The 15,744-nt window shown below is 35.5% G+C and overlaps 1 protein-coding gene across 18 annotated transcripts in view; it reads left to right on the top strand.

Annotated features, from left to right (window-relative positions):
- The window catches only part of elapor2a (endosome-lysosome associated apoptosis and autophagy regulator family member 2a), a 197,039-nt gene that overhangs the window by 22,264 nt on the left and 159,031 nt on the right, over positions 1–15,744 (top strand). For 11 of the 18 annotated variants that reach the window (XR_010895502.1, XR_010895503.1, XR_010895504.1 and 8 more), the window contains exon 22: positions 9,971–10,129. The exons of 1 other annotated variant lie outside the window; for it this stretch is intronic. Coding sequence is in view for 4 of the 17 variants with exons in the window: in XM_067390022.1 (XP_067246123.1) it covers positions 9,971–10,063 (93 nt within the window). In the remaining 13 variants the exon portion in view is untranslated. Of the gene's footprint in view, positions 1–5,601; positions 7,819–9,970; positions 10,130–15,744 lie in introns of those variants that run through there. 6 more of the 18 variants (XM_067390027.1, XM_067390025.1, XM_067390026.1 and 3 more) reach the window with 6 other exon arrangements.

Genomic DNA, 15,744 nt, shown 5'->3' on the forward strand with positions numbered 1-15,744 from the left:
TTAGTTTTTTGTAAAGAAAATTGCAGTTGCAATTTAAAATTTGATTTAAAAAAAAATCCAAATTTGTTGTGCTTGTTTGTAATGTGCACAATTCGGCAATGTTTAATATATATATATATATATATATATATATATATATATATATATATATATATATATACAGTACAGTCCAAAAGTTTGGAACCACTAAGATTTTTAATGTTTTTAAAAGAAGTTTCGTCTGCTCACCAAGGCTACATTTATTTAATTAAAAATACAGTAAAAAACAGTAATATTGTGAAATATTATTACAATTTAAAATAACTGTGTATTATTTAAATATATTTGACAAAGTAATTTATTCCTGTGATGCAAAGCTGAATTTTCAGCATCGTTACTCCAGTCTTCAGTGTCACATGATCCTTCAGAAATCATTCTAATATGCTGATTTGCTGCTCAAGAAACATTTATGAACAAAAGATTAGATTTCGGATAAACACTGTTCTTTTGAACTTTCTATTCATCAAATAATCCTGAAAAAAAATATTGTACACAAATATTTTGTACAATTATTGTACACATTAAATGTTTCTTGAGCAGCAGATCAGCATATCAGAATGATTTCTGAAGGATCATGTGACACTGAAGACTGGAATAATGATGCTGAAAATTCAGCTTTGATCACAGGAATAAATTACTTTGTGAAATATATTCAAATAGAAAACAGTTATTTTAAATTGTTATAATATTTCACAATATTACTGTTTTTACTGTATTTTTAATTAAATAAATGTAGCCTTGGTGAGCAGACAAAACTTATTTTAAAAACATTAAAAATATTAGTGGTTCCAAACTTTTGGACTGTACTGTGTATATATATGGCAAAATAATAATATTATGAAAAATTTCCTCTCAATTATATAGCAGTATTATTATTGATATTATAATATATTATAATAATGATAATAATTATATTTATATATTTATTATATTTAACTAAAATATAAAAATAATAAAAATCTAAATATGACAATTCTATGGAAGCTTGTTTCCACCACTAAATAAAAAAATAAAAAAGGTAAATGCGACTATTTATCTCACAATTCAGACTTTTCTTCTCGCAACTGTGACATTTAAACAATTTTGAGTTATAAAGTCAGAACTGCGTGATATAAACTCGCAATTCTGACTTTGTTTTTCGCATTTGCGAGTTTTTATCATGCAATTCTGATTTTATGTCTCACAATTCTGACTTTTTCTCAGAAATGAGAGATATAAACTTGCGCGAGTTATAACGTCAGAATTGCGTGATATAAACTCGCAATTCTGAGTAAAAAAGTCAGTCTTTTTCCCTTACAACTGGACATTATAACACGCAGTTGTGAGTTTATATCTCACAATTCTGACTTTATAACTTGCAATTCGTGTTTATATCCTGCAATTCTGAGAAAAAAAGTCAGAAATGTGAGATATAAACTCACAATTGTGAGGAAAAAAAGTCAGAATTGTGAGATTTTTCTCATCCTTTGCAGTTTGTTAATCACACTGTCATATTGCGATTTTGGTTTTATTTCAGTCAGTTGTGAAGCCTTAGCAGTTAGCATGTATGCTAACAAGCTCTCCTTAGTTTATTGTGTCACTCTTTACTATCATTGTTTAATAAAGAGACAAAGGAAATAAGCTAATTGTGCAACTTACATAATCACCACTGAACTTCATAGCCATACAGCTTTTTTTAAATCATGCAGTGTTAAGTTTCTGTGCCACTAGCAGCACCAAAAAGAACTGCAAAAATAATGACTTTTCAGAATAGTTATTTATTTTGTTTGAGCTTTCCTGTGGTTCAAACAGACTTTTAGCAAGGCCACGGGTTCATTTTCTGGGGAAAGCAAGAACCGATAAAATGTGTACCTTGAATGCTTTTGATCTGCCAAATGCATAAATGTAATAGTGACCTCTACTGGTCTTTCAAAGAAGTGTTTTCAAAAATATGCTTCAGGTTCTTAATGATTCTCCCTTCCACATCCTGCAGTTTCTTCATAGCTTTTCAGTTGAAATGACCTCATCTCAACTCTCCCTGTACTCTTTTCCCCTCGCTTTGCTTTTTTCTTTGTCTTTCTTTCTCTCAGCCTGAACTAGCAGCAACTGCATTCAGAAATTTTAGCTGAGAGTTTGCTTGAGGGTGGGTGTATATGCCTTGATGTTTAACTCGGGGCAGTTGAAGAAGCCGCTGAGGGACTTCTAGAAACATCTGTAAGATTAAAGACTGTTGAGCTGCATTGGCATATGCGGCGTGTCACACTGTGTTCACAGCCAATTAGAAGGGAGTTTGAGAGGAAGAGAGTTGTATTCAAGCGTCACTCTTCAGAATTTCCATTGTCACTTAAAGTCTCAAGCGTTCACTCCTGAAAGATGCCATACGACCTCCCGTGGGAACTAACTCAGATTTCCTGCGGTATACGAGTCTGTTTTGGTCCTGCAATTTTCAGGGAAGTTAATTAAGAGAATCCAATTCGAGAGGAATTAATCAATCATGTTCCCTGTGACTGGTTTGCCTTGGATAAACCCTGCTGAATAATAATTTAAAAAAAACGCTGGTCTCCCAGCCTGGTTTTAGAGGAGGCAGCCAGCAAAAAACTATCTTGGCCAGGTTGGGAAACCAGTTTAACCATCAGTGACCCAGCATAGAAGAATAGCAACATTTGTATACAACACACAAATAATACCTATTTGCTAAATAAATGTAATAAATGAGTTGCAGTGATAATTAATTATTGTTTATTAAAACCTTCAAAATGATGTATAATTTGCTGACAAAAAATGACTGAGCTACACCTGTTTGAGGTCGACAGAGTCAGCAAAGTCAATTTTGAGAAGTTAAAAGTTTAAGTTTTCTGAAGGTTCCAAAACAAAATCACTTAGCAACCATACCTAAAAATCCTTGGTAATACCACCAAATTTGGCACAAACAAGTCAAAACCTATATCTATAGGTAAAATATATATATAGTCAAAAGTTTGGAAACATTACTGTTTTTAATGTTTTTGAAAGAAGTCTCTTATGCTCATCAAGCCTGCAGTTATTTGATCGAAAATACTGAAAAAAAAAACAGTAATATTGTGAAATATGTTTACAATTTAAAATAATGGTTTCAATATAATTTATTTCTGTGATGCAAAGCTGAATTGTCAGCATCATTACTCCAGTCTTCAGTGTCACATGATCCTTCAGATATCATTGTAATATTCTGATTTATTATCAATGTTGGAAACAGTTGTGCTGCTTAAAGGTGCCGTAGAACGTCTTTTAAAAAGATGTAATATAAGTCTAAGGTGTCCCCTGAATGTGTCTGTGAAGTTTCAGCTCAAAATACCCCATAGATTTTTTTTTTTATTCATTTTTTTAACTGCCTATTTTGGGGCATCATTAACTATGCACCGATATATAAGTTGCGGCCCCTTTAATTCTCATGCTCTCCACCCCCGGAGCTCGCGCTTGCCTTAAACAGCATAAACACAGTTCACACAGCTAATATAAACCTCAAAATGGATCTTTACAAAGTGTTCCTCATGCAGCATGTCTAATCGCGTAAGTATGGTATTTATTTGGATGTTTAAATTTAATTCTGCATGAGTTTGATAGTGCTCCATGGCTAACGCTAACATTACACACTGTTGGAGAGATTTATAAAGAATGAAGTTGTGTTTATGAATTATACAGACTGCAAGTGTTTAAAAATGAAAATAGCGACGGCTTTTGTCTCCGTGAATACAGTAAGAAACGATGGTAACTTTAACCACATTTAACAGTACATTAGCAACATGCTAACAAAACATTTAGAAAGACAATTTACAAATATCACTAAAAATATCATGTAATCATGGATCATGTCAGTTATTATTGCTCCATCTGCCATTTTTCGCTATTGTCTTTGCTTGCTTACCTAGTCTGATGATTCAGCTGTGCACAGATCCAGATGTTAATACTGTCTGCCCTTGTGTAATGCCTTGAACATGAGCTGGCATATGCAAATATTGGGGGCGCACATATTAATGATCCCGACTGTTACGTAACAGTCGGTGTTATTTTGAGATTCACCTGTTTGTCGGAGGTCTTTTAATCAAATGAGATTTATATAAGAAGGAGGAAACAATGGTGTTTGAGACTCACTGTATGTCTTTTCCATGTACTGAACTCTAATTATTTAACTATGGCAAGGTAAGTTCAACATTTAATTCTAGGGCACCTTTAATGTTATTTTATAACCTGTGATACTTTTTCAGGATTCTTTGATGAATAAAATGTTAAAAATATCAGCATTTATTTAAAATAGAAATCTTTTGTAACAATATACACTACCGTTAAAAGGTTTGGGGTCAGTAATTTTTTTTTTCTTTCTTTTTTTTTGGAAAGAAATTAATACCTTTTTTCAGCAAGGATGTGTTAAAATGAATAAAAAGTGACAGTAAAGATTTATATTGTTAGAAAAGATCTATATTTTGAATAAATGCTGTTTATTAATCAATGAATCCTGAAAAAAGTATCTCAGGTTCCCAAAAAATATTAAGCAACACAACGGTTTTGAACATTGATAATAACGGAGTATCAAATCAGCATATTAGAATGATTTCTGAAGGATAATGTGACACTGAAGACTGGAGTAATGGCTGATGAAAAATCAGCTTTGCATCACATAAATAAATTATATTTTAAAATATATTAAAATAGAAAACCATTATTTTAAATTGTTACAGAAATTGTTCTTTCTGTATTTATTATGAAATAAATGCATCCTTAATGAGCTTAAGAGACTTCGTTTAAAACATTAAAAATAGTAATGTTTCCAAACTTTTGACCGGTACTATATATTTTCAACTTTTTTTCCATGAATCCACAATTGTTTGATTAACATTAATGAAACAGACAGCCTATATATTAAGGTACCAAATGGATCTAATATAGTTACACATCAGATGTTTATCAAACATTCACTTAAGACGTAACAGATAATGTTTGCGTGAATACTCGCTATGATAGATTTTTTATTTATTTTTTAATACTGTAACTGTGTATATTTTGGGATTGTGCGTACGCTTCCGATCTGTCAGTCAGTCAGAGTAAGATCGTTTTGTTTACATCAGCATGAGTTTGAAAATCACATTTCATAGGTTCATTTTTAATGAACATTCTCTCAGCTCAAGCGATCCACCATCTTGAATCAAGATGTTTCAAATGCAGAATAATGTTGCTGGCTACCTTTTAGAGCCCTATGATGCATTAAAGTACTGTCTATGTAGGCAAGACTTATGTGTGAACAACAGTTTCAGAACATGGTTTCTCTACCGTTCCTGAAATCCGTACCAAGGCAGTTGCAGGCCATTTGTCTTTCTGTTTAACAGACCTAGTTTACCGCAACTCGCTGTTTGATTTGCACGCTGGTTGTCCTGGCAACATGCAGTGTCCGTGGACAGTCCTTGGCCTTCGCGGGGCAGGCTTTTCAAAGGGAGACGACCTTGACGAGGAGGGCAATTCTGCACTCTGTTTGTGTACATTTGTCGCGCCTGCGTTCAGTGATTTGTTCCCATTTCGGCTGCGTTTTCAAAACCATGTTCCTGTTTCTAGGGCAACAAGAAGAGCAGTGAAGCCGTCCAACTGAAATTCTCCAATACAGAGAAGTCTGTGTGGGGATAGAGGAAGAGTGAAGAGGGATACGGAAAAGAAAGGGATGAACGGAAGTCTCTTTCTCTTCGATATCACACGCAGTGGCCTTTAAAAAAGGAATAGGGTTAAACAAGCCTGTGACACCTCAGGAACTTGGATGTACATGCTCATTGAATATTTCTGTCAAGATTTGTCACTATGCAGTTGTGTATGTGTGCGTTTTCCTATTGTAAATGCGTGAAAATTCCCTCCGTCGCCAGTGCCCGGGTTTCTCAAGAAGCTTTTTGGAGCGACAGCCACGACTTTACATGAGTCTTGCTTGTCAGAGCGAATGTAGCCAAGGGTCAGGGTGAACACACAAATACACTCAGACGTTAAGCTTCACTGACAGGCGCTTCCAATCCCAGCTAAACAGCACTGGAAAGCCATGTAAAGTGTGTTGTGCTCAAGTACGGCCAAAATAGACTTTTCTTTTTTTTAACTTAAGTAACCTATTTGACTGTGACGGTGACATTCCAAATGAAATATGACATGAATAAAGTCTATGAATAAAGAGATTACAGCAAAGCAGGAGTCATTTTTGTACAGCTATTTTTATGATTTTTTTGACATACCTCTGCGTCATTCTGCTTGGCTTTCAGTATTAAGACAAACACAGGAGATTAAGAAGAAACTGTATTCCTTCAGAACAGCGACGGCAGACTGAGGTGATGAAACTTTTGCTAGATTTGCCATCTAATTAAAGAACTTAATGAACTGCCGGTGGGGTTTGATTCATGAAATTTTAAGACCCCTCGACATGAATTCTGGGTAAATGATCTGTTGAGTCCCATATTGATTCTGGATGAGGTATAAACCTACAGTTACTGTGCCGCTGGGATTTAGTTGTTTTGTTTGGTCCACTATTACCCTGAAGTGTTAGATGTAGGCAATATTTATAATTCTGTGATTTTTCTCAGTTTGTGTGTGTGTTTACACGGAAATGAACCTGTAACTGTGTCCAACTGATGTCAGTTATTGATATAACATTTTTTTTTTTGATATCATGCATAATAAATGATTGTTTTCTCTCTCAAATGTGTGTTGAATTTCAGCACTTCAGAGACCTTATTCAGAAAACTCTACTATGGCCTATTTTAGTAAAAAGGTTTATCAAATTTTTTATAACCCTGAACAAAAGTGAGATCCTCCAATCAGAGCAGTCAGCAGTATTATTTTAGCATTATTCATATACTATTATGTTATTTATGAATATTTTGAATTAGCTTTTAAAGGGTTAGTTCACCCAAAAATGAAAATTCTGTCATTAATTACTCACCCTCATGTCGTTCCACACTCGTAAGACCTTCGTTCATCTTCGGAACACAAATTAAGATAAATCAATAAATCACTTTGAAGCTTTACAAATCTTTTGTTTCGAATCAGTGTTTCGGAGCACCAAAGTCACATGATTTCATTAAACTTCATTATGTTATAAATGCTTTGAAATTTGAATCGTTCACCACTGGGGGGCGTGACTTTGGCAGTTTGATACACACTCCGAACCACTGATTCGGAACAAAAGATTCGTAAAGCTTAATTTGTTCTCCGAAGATGAACGAAGGTCTTAAGGATGTGGAACGACATGAGGGTGAGTAATTAATGACAGAATTTTCATTTTTGGGTGAACTAACCCTTCAAGTTTTCATTTTAATTTTAGTTAGTAATTTTGTTATTTTATTTTATTTCATTTCTGTTTAGCTTTTTATTTCAGTTTTAGTTTTTTCATTTCATAATTGATGTACTTTACACAGTCTTTGAACCAAAATGAACCAACACTAAACTGATTTCAACTGAGCTGTTTTACAGCAGAATTGAATTCTGTTTGCATCACTGAATCATTATATTCCTTTTTTATCACTGTAAAGCTGCTTTGAAACAATCTGTATTGTAAAGTGCTATATGAATAAAGGTGACTTGACTTAATTTTAGTACTTCAACTCATTTTCTGTGTTCTCAACTAGAGTTTTTGTATCTTTGAATACTTGTATTAATCTTTTAATACATTTCATTGATGTATACATTTACTAGCTTTATATTGTGATGTCATTGGCTGATTGGATAACAACATTTGCAGTGCTTCATGTGATGAGTAGTTCATGGCAAGTTTTGTATGGTTATGCCATGTGTTTGATTTATTTTTTACTTTTTTACTTTTTTTAAAACATTTTTAAATATCTATTTCTTATGTGAATTTAATTTTTTAATTATTCTGGAAATTAATAAAAAAACAACAACAACAAGGCGGATGAAAAAGTGGGCAGCAAATGAAGGCAAAAAAGGACAATGACAACAACAACAACAAAAAAATGTAAGTCCATAGGATTTTTTCCCCCTTCCAATCAAATCTTTTAATATTCTGAGTCGGGTTGCCTTTGGGTAGATTAATTTAAAAATGAATGAAAAATATAGCAAATCAGCTTGTACATCTACTTGTAGTGTGAGTAGTGTTTTTACACTGAAAATTCCAAAAAGAAAAAGTGGGGGTAGTGTATGAATTTTATAACCTTATAAAATTCAGATACTGCATTGTTGAGTGCATAGTGCGTCATTTGGGACACAACTTGTATGATTTGTGCACTATTTTCATTGTCTTCTAATCCCTTAACTGTCACCGTCCCGCTAGCGGCAAACTACAAACTAGGCCTATATATCATTTGAAAGCTAACAAATTGTAGTTTTCATATTTGTAGTTTTCTGATTTTCAAGACAAATGACAGAGGAAGAGTAATTTATTAATTCGCAACAACAATATTTTCAGACTCATAAGGCATGTTCAGACATTTATTTTGAAATAGCAATGAAAAGTGCATGTCTTTTATGTGTTTGTTAAAGGCTGAATTCAAAACAAATGCTGCCATTCTGCCCATACTACTTCTGAATGGATGTCAGTTTCATAAATTGTATGAACATTATGGAAATATATGGTTCAGGTCACTCAAACCATAGGCTATATGGAAATGGAAGAGTCCTTATGTGGTTACTAGTGGAGCCTGGATGGTATAGTGACAAGTTTGATACTACGCCCAAACAAAATCTTACTGAAAGCTCAATTTTTGAGATATCAACCTAAAATTTGAAACACAACTTGATTAGATTTTAGATTTTGGCTTTATGTTATTTTCTTGCAGTTTTAGAGTTAAATATATATATATTTATATAAATTATAAGAACTCATATTTTTACAGTTTTACATTTTCCTAAACTAAAACGAAAAATTTTCCTAAACTAAAATAACTTTTTTTTCCTTTTACTTTCATATTTTTTCTTTCAATTCTAAAATAATCTGCCATCTGTCCCCTTTATAAGGAGACCAAACTTAAGTCTGTGCTCAAAAGTATTCAAGATTTAAAACAATTTATGTTGGGGTCTGTTAAATGGGTGTGACAGTTAAGGAGCTAAAGTCAGCTGTGTATGATGATCAGTTTGAAATTTAAGATGTTATACACAAAATCTTCAAATATGGTATTTTAATCCAATTTAAATTTAAATCTTTAGATATTTTCCTCACACAAAGCTCACTTTAGTGAATGGACTACCTTTATTGTATTTAATTAACTGTTGTTTTTGTTTGTTTTTAATGTGCTCAATATGAGTATTACAAGCTGAGTAAAGATTCTTCAGAAAGTCTCTTTTTGTGTGTTTCACAAAAAAAACAAACAAAAAAAAAAAAAACCATACAGGTTTATACCATCATGACAGTGAGTAGACGTTCACAGAATTGTCATTTTTGGGTGAACTATCGCTTAAAGTAGTGCTGCAGCGGTGCAGCAAACGCTTTGTACGTTCCTCATTAGTTCTCTCACTATGTCTGAATGCCGCATCTCAATGTCTTTTATTCCGTCTCTCACTCATTCCTGTGATTCCTCGTCTGTCAGGGCTTCAGAAATATTGTGTTGTAGGTGGAAGAGTTTGTGTCTAACCTGGAAAAGTGCAGCGGTTCTAATATCTCCCATAAAAGCCTTGACTCTGTGCCACAGCCATTAGAATTCCACTGAGGACAGAAGAAGGGTGATGTGTACAATTCACCAAAAAAACTCTCTCACTATCTCTATCCCTCAGCCATCACTTTACCTCCCGTTCTCACACTCTCATTCATGCCGTTCTCTCTCTCTTTCCTCTCACCTGTCCTCTCTCTCCTCAGGCGAACTTATGTGGCTGATAAAAGGAAGGGTTTTCAAAGGCTTCAGCACTTCAGCACTTCCGATGTATTATTCTGGCCAGAAAATCCCTGGCAAAAATTGCATTCCATTTTCCCTGCTCATAATCTCTTCTGCTTCATCCTTTTTAGAAAGCCAGAAGCCAGCTGATTGGATGTCAGCAGAATAATTTAGTAGACGAGAGAACACACTGGGAAGTTTTTTTTTTTTTTTTAAATCGGTGAGGAAATGCTCGTCTTTGTGAGACATCTGAATCCATCACAGTCACAGAGACAGAAAGTGTTGAGAAGGTATGTCAGTGTGTGTTTGTGTATGTCTGATGTGTGATTAAAGATTTACTGTTATCCCACAACCCCAAAATAAGGAAGAAAAAAGACAATGCATCATTTAGTTTGTTTATTGTGATGTCATAATGTCCTTTTTTATTGCACACTGCACCGTGGGTACTGTTCTATTGCTTTGTGTTCAAACCGAAAAGTTCAGCGCCTTCCTCTTGTATATACCTCTTTTACAGATCTGAAGGAGAGTTTTTATTGAGAAACTTTTTTAACCCTTACATTCAAGTTTGAAATCACTCCAGATTGATACATTCTTGATACATCCGATGAACATGCCGTTTCAGAAAAACAGATCGAAAAACATATATGGGATTGACAAATGTACTGTATTTACTAACAGATACAACTCTAAATTAGCCTGTACATACAATAGAAAAGAAAATCAATCCCATTCTCGAACTCACAGGCCCGCTTGGAATCAGTTCCGTAGATTTTCACATAATTGGAACGTTTGTCCTTCACAAAGTAATACACACCCCTTCTGTGTTCATTTATTAAATGTTTTGGCTAATTTGATAATGCTTTCAGCTTCCAATAAGACAGAATCTGTATTACAGCTCGCGATTTTGTACATTTTCCTTCCAAAAAAGTACAGAAAATGTGGGGGGAAAATGTGCAGATTTCATTTGGGCCTGGTCTTTAGTCGTGCCTGACAGATAACCATAGTAAACACCAAGACTTATTTGTATTATTTGGATTTAGTTTTTATTCTAAATATATTCTATATAAAATATTTTTGGCAACTGTTGAGTCAAAAATCAAGTCTTTTTTCCTCTCTAATTTCCTGGACACTTGAAGGGATAGTTCACCCAAAAAAGAACATTGTCATCACGCTCTCTCCAAATCTGTATGACTTTCTATATTCTGCAAAACACAAAATAAGCTAATTTGAAGAATATTGTAGGGTGTTTTAAAAATATCTTCTTGTGTTTCACAGATGAAGAGAGTCATACAGGTTTGGAACGACATTGGGATGAATAAATGAACTATCCCTTTAATGGACGTTTTGTCTCGCTCTCTGATCACATACTACACTTTTTGCTAGTTATTGACTGTAGTTCTGTTCACACATCAACCAAACTTGCTCTTAAAATTCAGATGTGACTCCTGTAAATGTAAAGTAGTCACTTTGGTTGCCTAACCTGATTTCACCAAGAACAACATGTTCTTGGATCAACATCTTTTTTGATCCTGGAACAACATTCCAATCAACTAATCAGATTTGAGGGACAAATTTACACTTTGTCAAGTTTAGGCTTATAAAGGATTAGTCCACTTTTAAATAAACTTTTTCTGATAATTTACTAACCCCCATGTCATCCAAGATGTTCATGTCTTTCTTTCGTCAGTCCAAAAGAAATTATGGTTTTTGATGAAAACATTACAGGATTATTCTCCTTATAGTGGACTTCAATGGCCTCCAGACGGATGAAGGTCAAAATTACAGTTTCAGTGCAGCTTCAAAGGGCTTTAAATGATACGAGACAAGGAATAAGGGTCTTATCTAGCGAAACGATCGGTCATTTAAAAAAAAAAAAAAATGCAACTGTATATGCTTTATAAACACAAAATAATGCCTTGAACGTACTTCCGCATTCTTCAAAACACGTACGCTGTATGTCCTACGCCTTCCCTATTCTACTTGGGGAAAAAAACGAAACTGGCGCCGCATTCGTTCCGTAAGTAGACACAGAGCATAAGAGTTTTGAATGCGGAAAGCGGAAGTACGTTCAAGGTGATATTTTGTGTTTATAAAGCATATACAGTTGTAATTTTTTCGATAATGACCGATCGTTTCACTAGATAAAACCCTTATTCCATGTCTCGTTTAAAGCCCTTTGAAGCTAGCCTGGATGCCAGCCGAACTTAGCCCCGCCCACAACATTGAGGTCGGGGAGTTCGGTCTGGACTCGATCCGTAGAGGAGTAATTATGCCCGAACAGAAACTGTTCGGACCAATCACATTTTTCAGGGCGATGATTGACAGATTATCACCAGAAACGTAATCAGCCACGTCATCAAAGAGCGCTTGGGTTGAATTAGTTTACAACAATGATGGCTGTTGTTGAAGAACTGAGATGTGTAGATTCCGCCATCGCGTCCGTTATAGAAGATATCGACAGCGCATTAATTGGCAAGTACTCCGTGTATACTTATTTTTACAACACTGGCAAAGATCATCTTCTACTAGTTCCAGCATGTGTGCAGTTGAGTTCTGTTGACAACTATGCGTCGCTCAACATACATCACTTACTCTGTAGCTCTGATTGGTTGTAGGTCTATCCAATTGAGGTCTTTCCTGGATCGGTTGAAATATGCCCCCATAATCAAAGCCCAATGGAGCAGTATTAGACTCCTATTCGAACTAGAATTGAGTATGACCACGTCAGGCTACTTTGAAGCTGCACTGATTTTGACCTTCAACCGTCTGGAGGCCATTGAAGTCCACTATAAGGAGAATAATCCTGGAATGTTTTCATCAAAAACCTTAATTTCTTTTCGACTGATGAAAGAAAGACATGAAAATCTTGGATGACATGGGGGTGAGTAAATTATCAGGAAAAGTTTATTTAAAAGTGGACTAATCCTTTAAGGTTTGGTGTTTTTCACTTATTTCACTCTGATTTTAGGGATAATTTATGGGTAGGGTTAGGTTTACACTGTGCTATTTTGACCACGATTTGGTCGCCTGAGACAAATTTTGAGAATCCTAAAAGATTCCTATAATCCTAGGCTAAAATCTGTAATCTTTGATTGCTAGTTTGACATGTTAATTGACAGCCGATTAATGACCGTTGCGATCAAATTTTACCTCCGACGGAATTCTGGAGTGTAGTCCTGCAGTGTGACTTCTCCTATAACGAATGTCAAATTGTCTTCGTTTTTCAAGATAAGCCATGATCAAAATTAACGTTAGAGATTTCTTTGTTAGCTACCATTTCAGTCCAACGTGTAATGCAGCTCAGAGTCACAGAACGTGTATGGGTGCGCACGTCCGTTTTCACGCATCTTGACAGTGGGACATGAGAATCATGTTCATACAGTCTGACAAGCAACAATCGTAAGGACTATTATAAATCACACAGTGTGCACCCAGCTTTAGGGGTAAGGATATGGTTAGGACTAAGTTTTAAGAATGTTGTTCCAGGATCAACAAAATATGTTGAGCCAGGTACGTGTCTAACTCTGCAAAATCAGGACGTGCCACTTTGGTTACAGTTTGCCTCCTTCTTTCACAACCAAAATGTTTATGAACCTCATCACCATATTTAGCTCTCCAAACAGGACTGACAACCGTATTCTGCTGTGGAGTGAAGATTTATGTCAAACATGAACATTTCTATGAAAGTTTTCTTTAAACTTTCCCACGCAGTGACGCGTTTAGACACAGTCGGCTGATTCTGCAGTAAGACCCTCCATCCCCACTCTGACTTGAATGAAATTGCTGCAGTGGGTGAGGGAGGCTCGCTCTCGATTTGTGTTTCTGCGCAGACTGCAGTCTCGCCTCCCTCCTAAACCGTTTCTAAGCCACTCAGATGAAACCACCACATTTGACTTTTTCTTCTCTCAAAAAAATTCTTAAAGAGGCTAAGGCTGGAATGAAGACCCCTAGCAACTTAACGTGTGGAAAGAGGATGTGTGCAGATTTTGGGATGGTGTTGCCTCGCCACAAAAGCACAGAGCTGCTGAGTATCATGCTGGAGTTTATGGGGCAGCAAACTGCTTTACATAACCTCATGTTTTTGTCCCTACATTCACTTACTTATTAACTTTGTTTCAAATACAGTCTGTATCTGCTGTCCTCATGTTGGCCTTTTTTGTAGGAGTAATACTGTAGTTATACTGTAGATCTTGCCTGTGTAAAAGTGACCACCATAGTACTGGTTTCCAGGGTGTTGCTATTTAGTTGCTAAGGTGTTCTGGATGTGTTTGTTGCATGTTAATATATCATTTCTAGGGTGTTGTTGTGGGTGGTTTCCAGGGTGTTGTTATGCAGTTGTTAAGGTGTTCTAAGTGTTTTTAGCATGTTCCTTACTATGCAGGTTCTAAGGTGTTCTGGATGTTTTTTATAATGTCATTGTTCTAGGGTGTTGTAGGCGGTTTCCATTGAGTGTTGCTATGCAGTTACTAAGGTGTTCTAAGTGTTTTTTAGCATGTCATTATGTAGGTTCTAGGGTGTTCTGGGTGTTTTTTTTTATAATGTCATTGTGCTAGGGTATTGTAGGTGGTTTCCATAGAGTGTTGCTATGCAGTTGCTAAGGTGTTCTAAGTGGTTTTTAGCATGTTACTTATTATGCAGGTTCTAGGGTGTTCTGGGTGTTTTTTTTTATACTGTCATTGTGCTAGGGTGTTGTAGGTGGTTTCCAGGGTGTTTCTATGCATGTTGCTAAGGTGTTCTAAGTGGTTTTTAGCATGTTACTTACTATGCAGATTTTAGGGTGTTCTGTGCATTTTTATAATGTCATTGTACTAGGGTGTTGCTAGGGTGTTGTGAGTGGTTTCCAGGGTGTTGCTATGCAGTTACTCAGGTGTTCTGAGTGGTTTTTAGCATGTTACTTACTATGCAGGTTTTAGGGTGTTCTGTGCGTTTTTTATTATGTCATTGTACTAGGGTGTTGCTAGGGTGTTGTAGGTGGTTTCCATGGTGTTGCTATGCAGTTGCTAAGGTGTTCTAAGTGTCTTTTAGTATGTTGCTATGCAGTTGCCTGGGTCTTCTGAGTGTTTTTCTCATGTTACTGTGCAGTTGCTAGGGTGTTCTGAGTGGTTTTTAACACTACTCTGCAGTTGCTTGGATGTTCTGATCAGATTCCAGGGCATTGCTATGCAGTTGCTAAGGTGGCCTGAGAGTTGTTTACTATGTTACTATGGTGTTTTGGCTGGTTTCCAATGCTTTGCTCTCTGGGTTGTCCATATCTATTCTAATCCATAGATATGGCTTTAATTCCTACTTCAATGTTAGTCCAGTGGATGTTTACAAGATTTAATCATTTGCCAGGCACAAATTATTTATTTTAATTACGTAACGGCATTACTTAGGATTAGGAGTTTGTTGAAATTCCTAACCCTTCTTTTCAGCAGTAGTAATCACTAATTAGTGGGTAAAAAGGGGGAAAAACTGAGGAAGAATATAGTACGGGCTTGGCTGCATTTTGATTGTATGTGTGTATAGTTGTAATACATCTCTTGTGTTTCTTTAAGCAAATCCGTCAACATCGGAAGACTAAATCTGTCATTGATTGGTTATGTTTTTTCTGTTATCTGATTTTATCACTCCTGCTGTGCATGTTCACCTCCTGGTACTGTTAACTGACACACAAATGATTTCCTTTGCTGCCATGCTGATGAATTATGGATGTTGAGAGCTTTAGCATTTCTAGGTTACTGTTACATGTTTGTTTACTATATCTCTTCATGACGGGCCAAGAATGGATGATCCTTAAATTACATGATACAGTTTGTAACTTGCATTAGGTAACGTGATATTGTACAGAATCCCTTGAGGCCAAGCGATGGCCGCAAGCTAAAAACAAACGTTTAATATTTTAGCTCTCTATAAATCGTCAGCT

This window comes from Chanodichthys erythropterus, chromosome 7 (genome assembly GCF_024489055.1).
Source record: "Chanodichthys erythropterus isolate Z2021 chromosome 7, ASM2448905v1, whole genome shotgun sequence".
NCBI classification, from domain to species: domain Eukaryota; kingdom Metazoa; phylum Chordata; class Actinopteri; order Cypriniformes; family Xenocyprididae; genus Chanodichthys; species Chanodichthys erythropterus.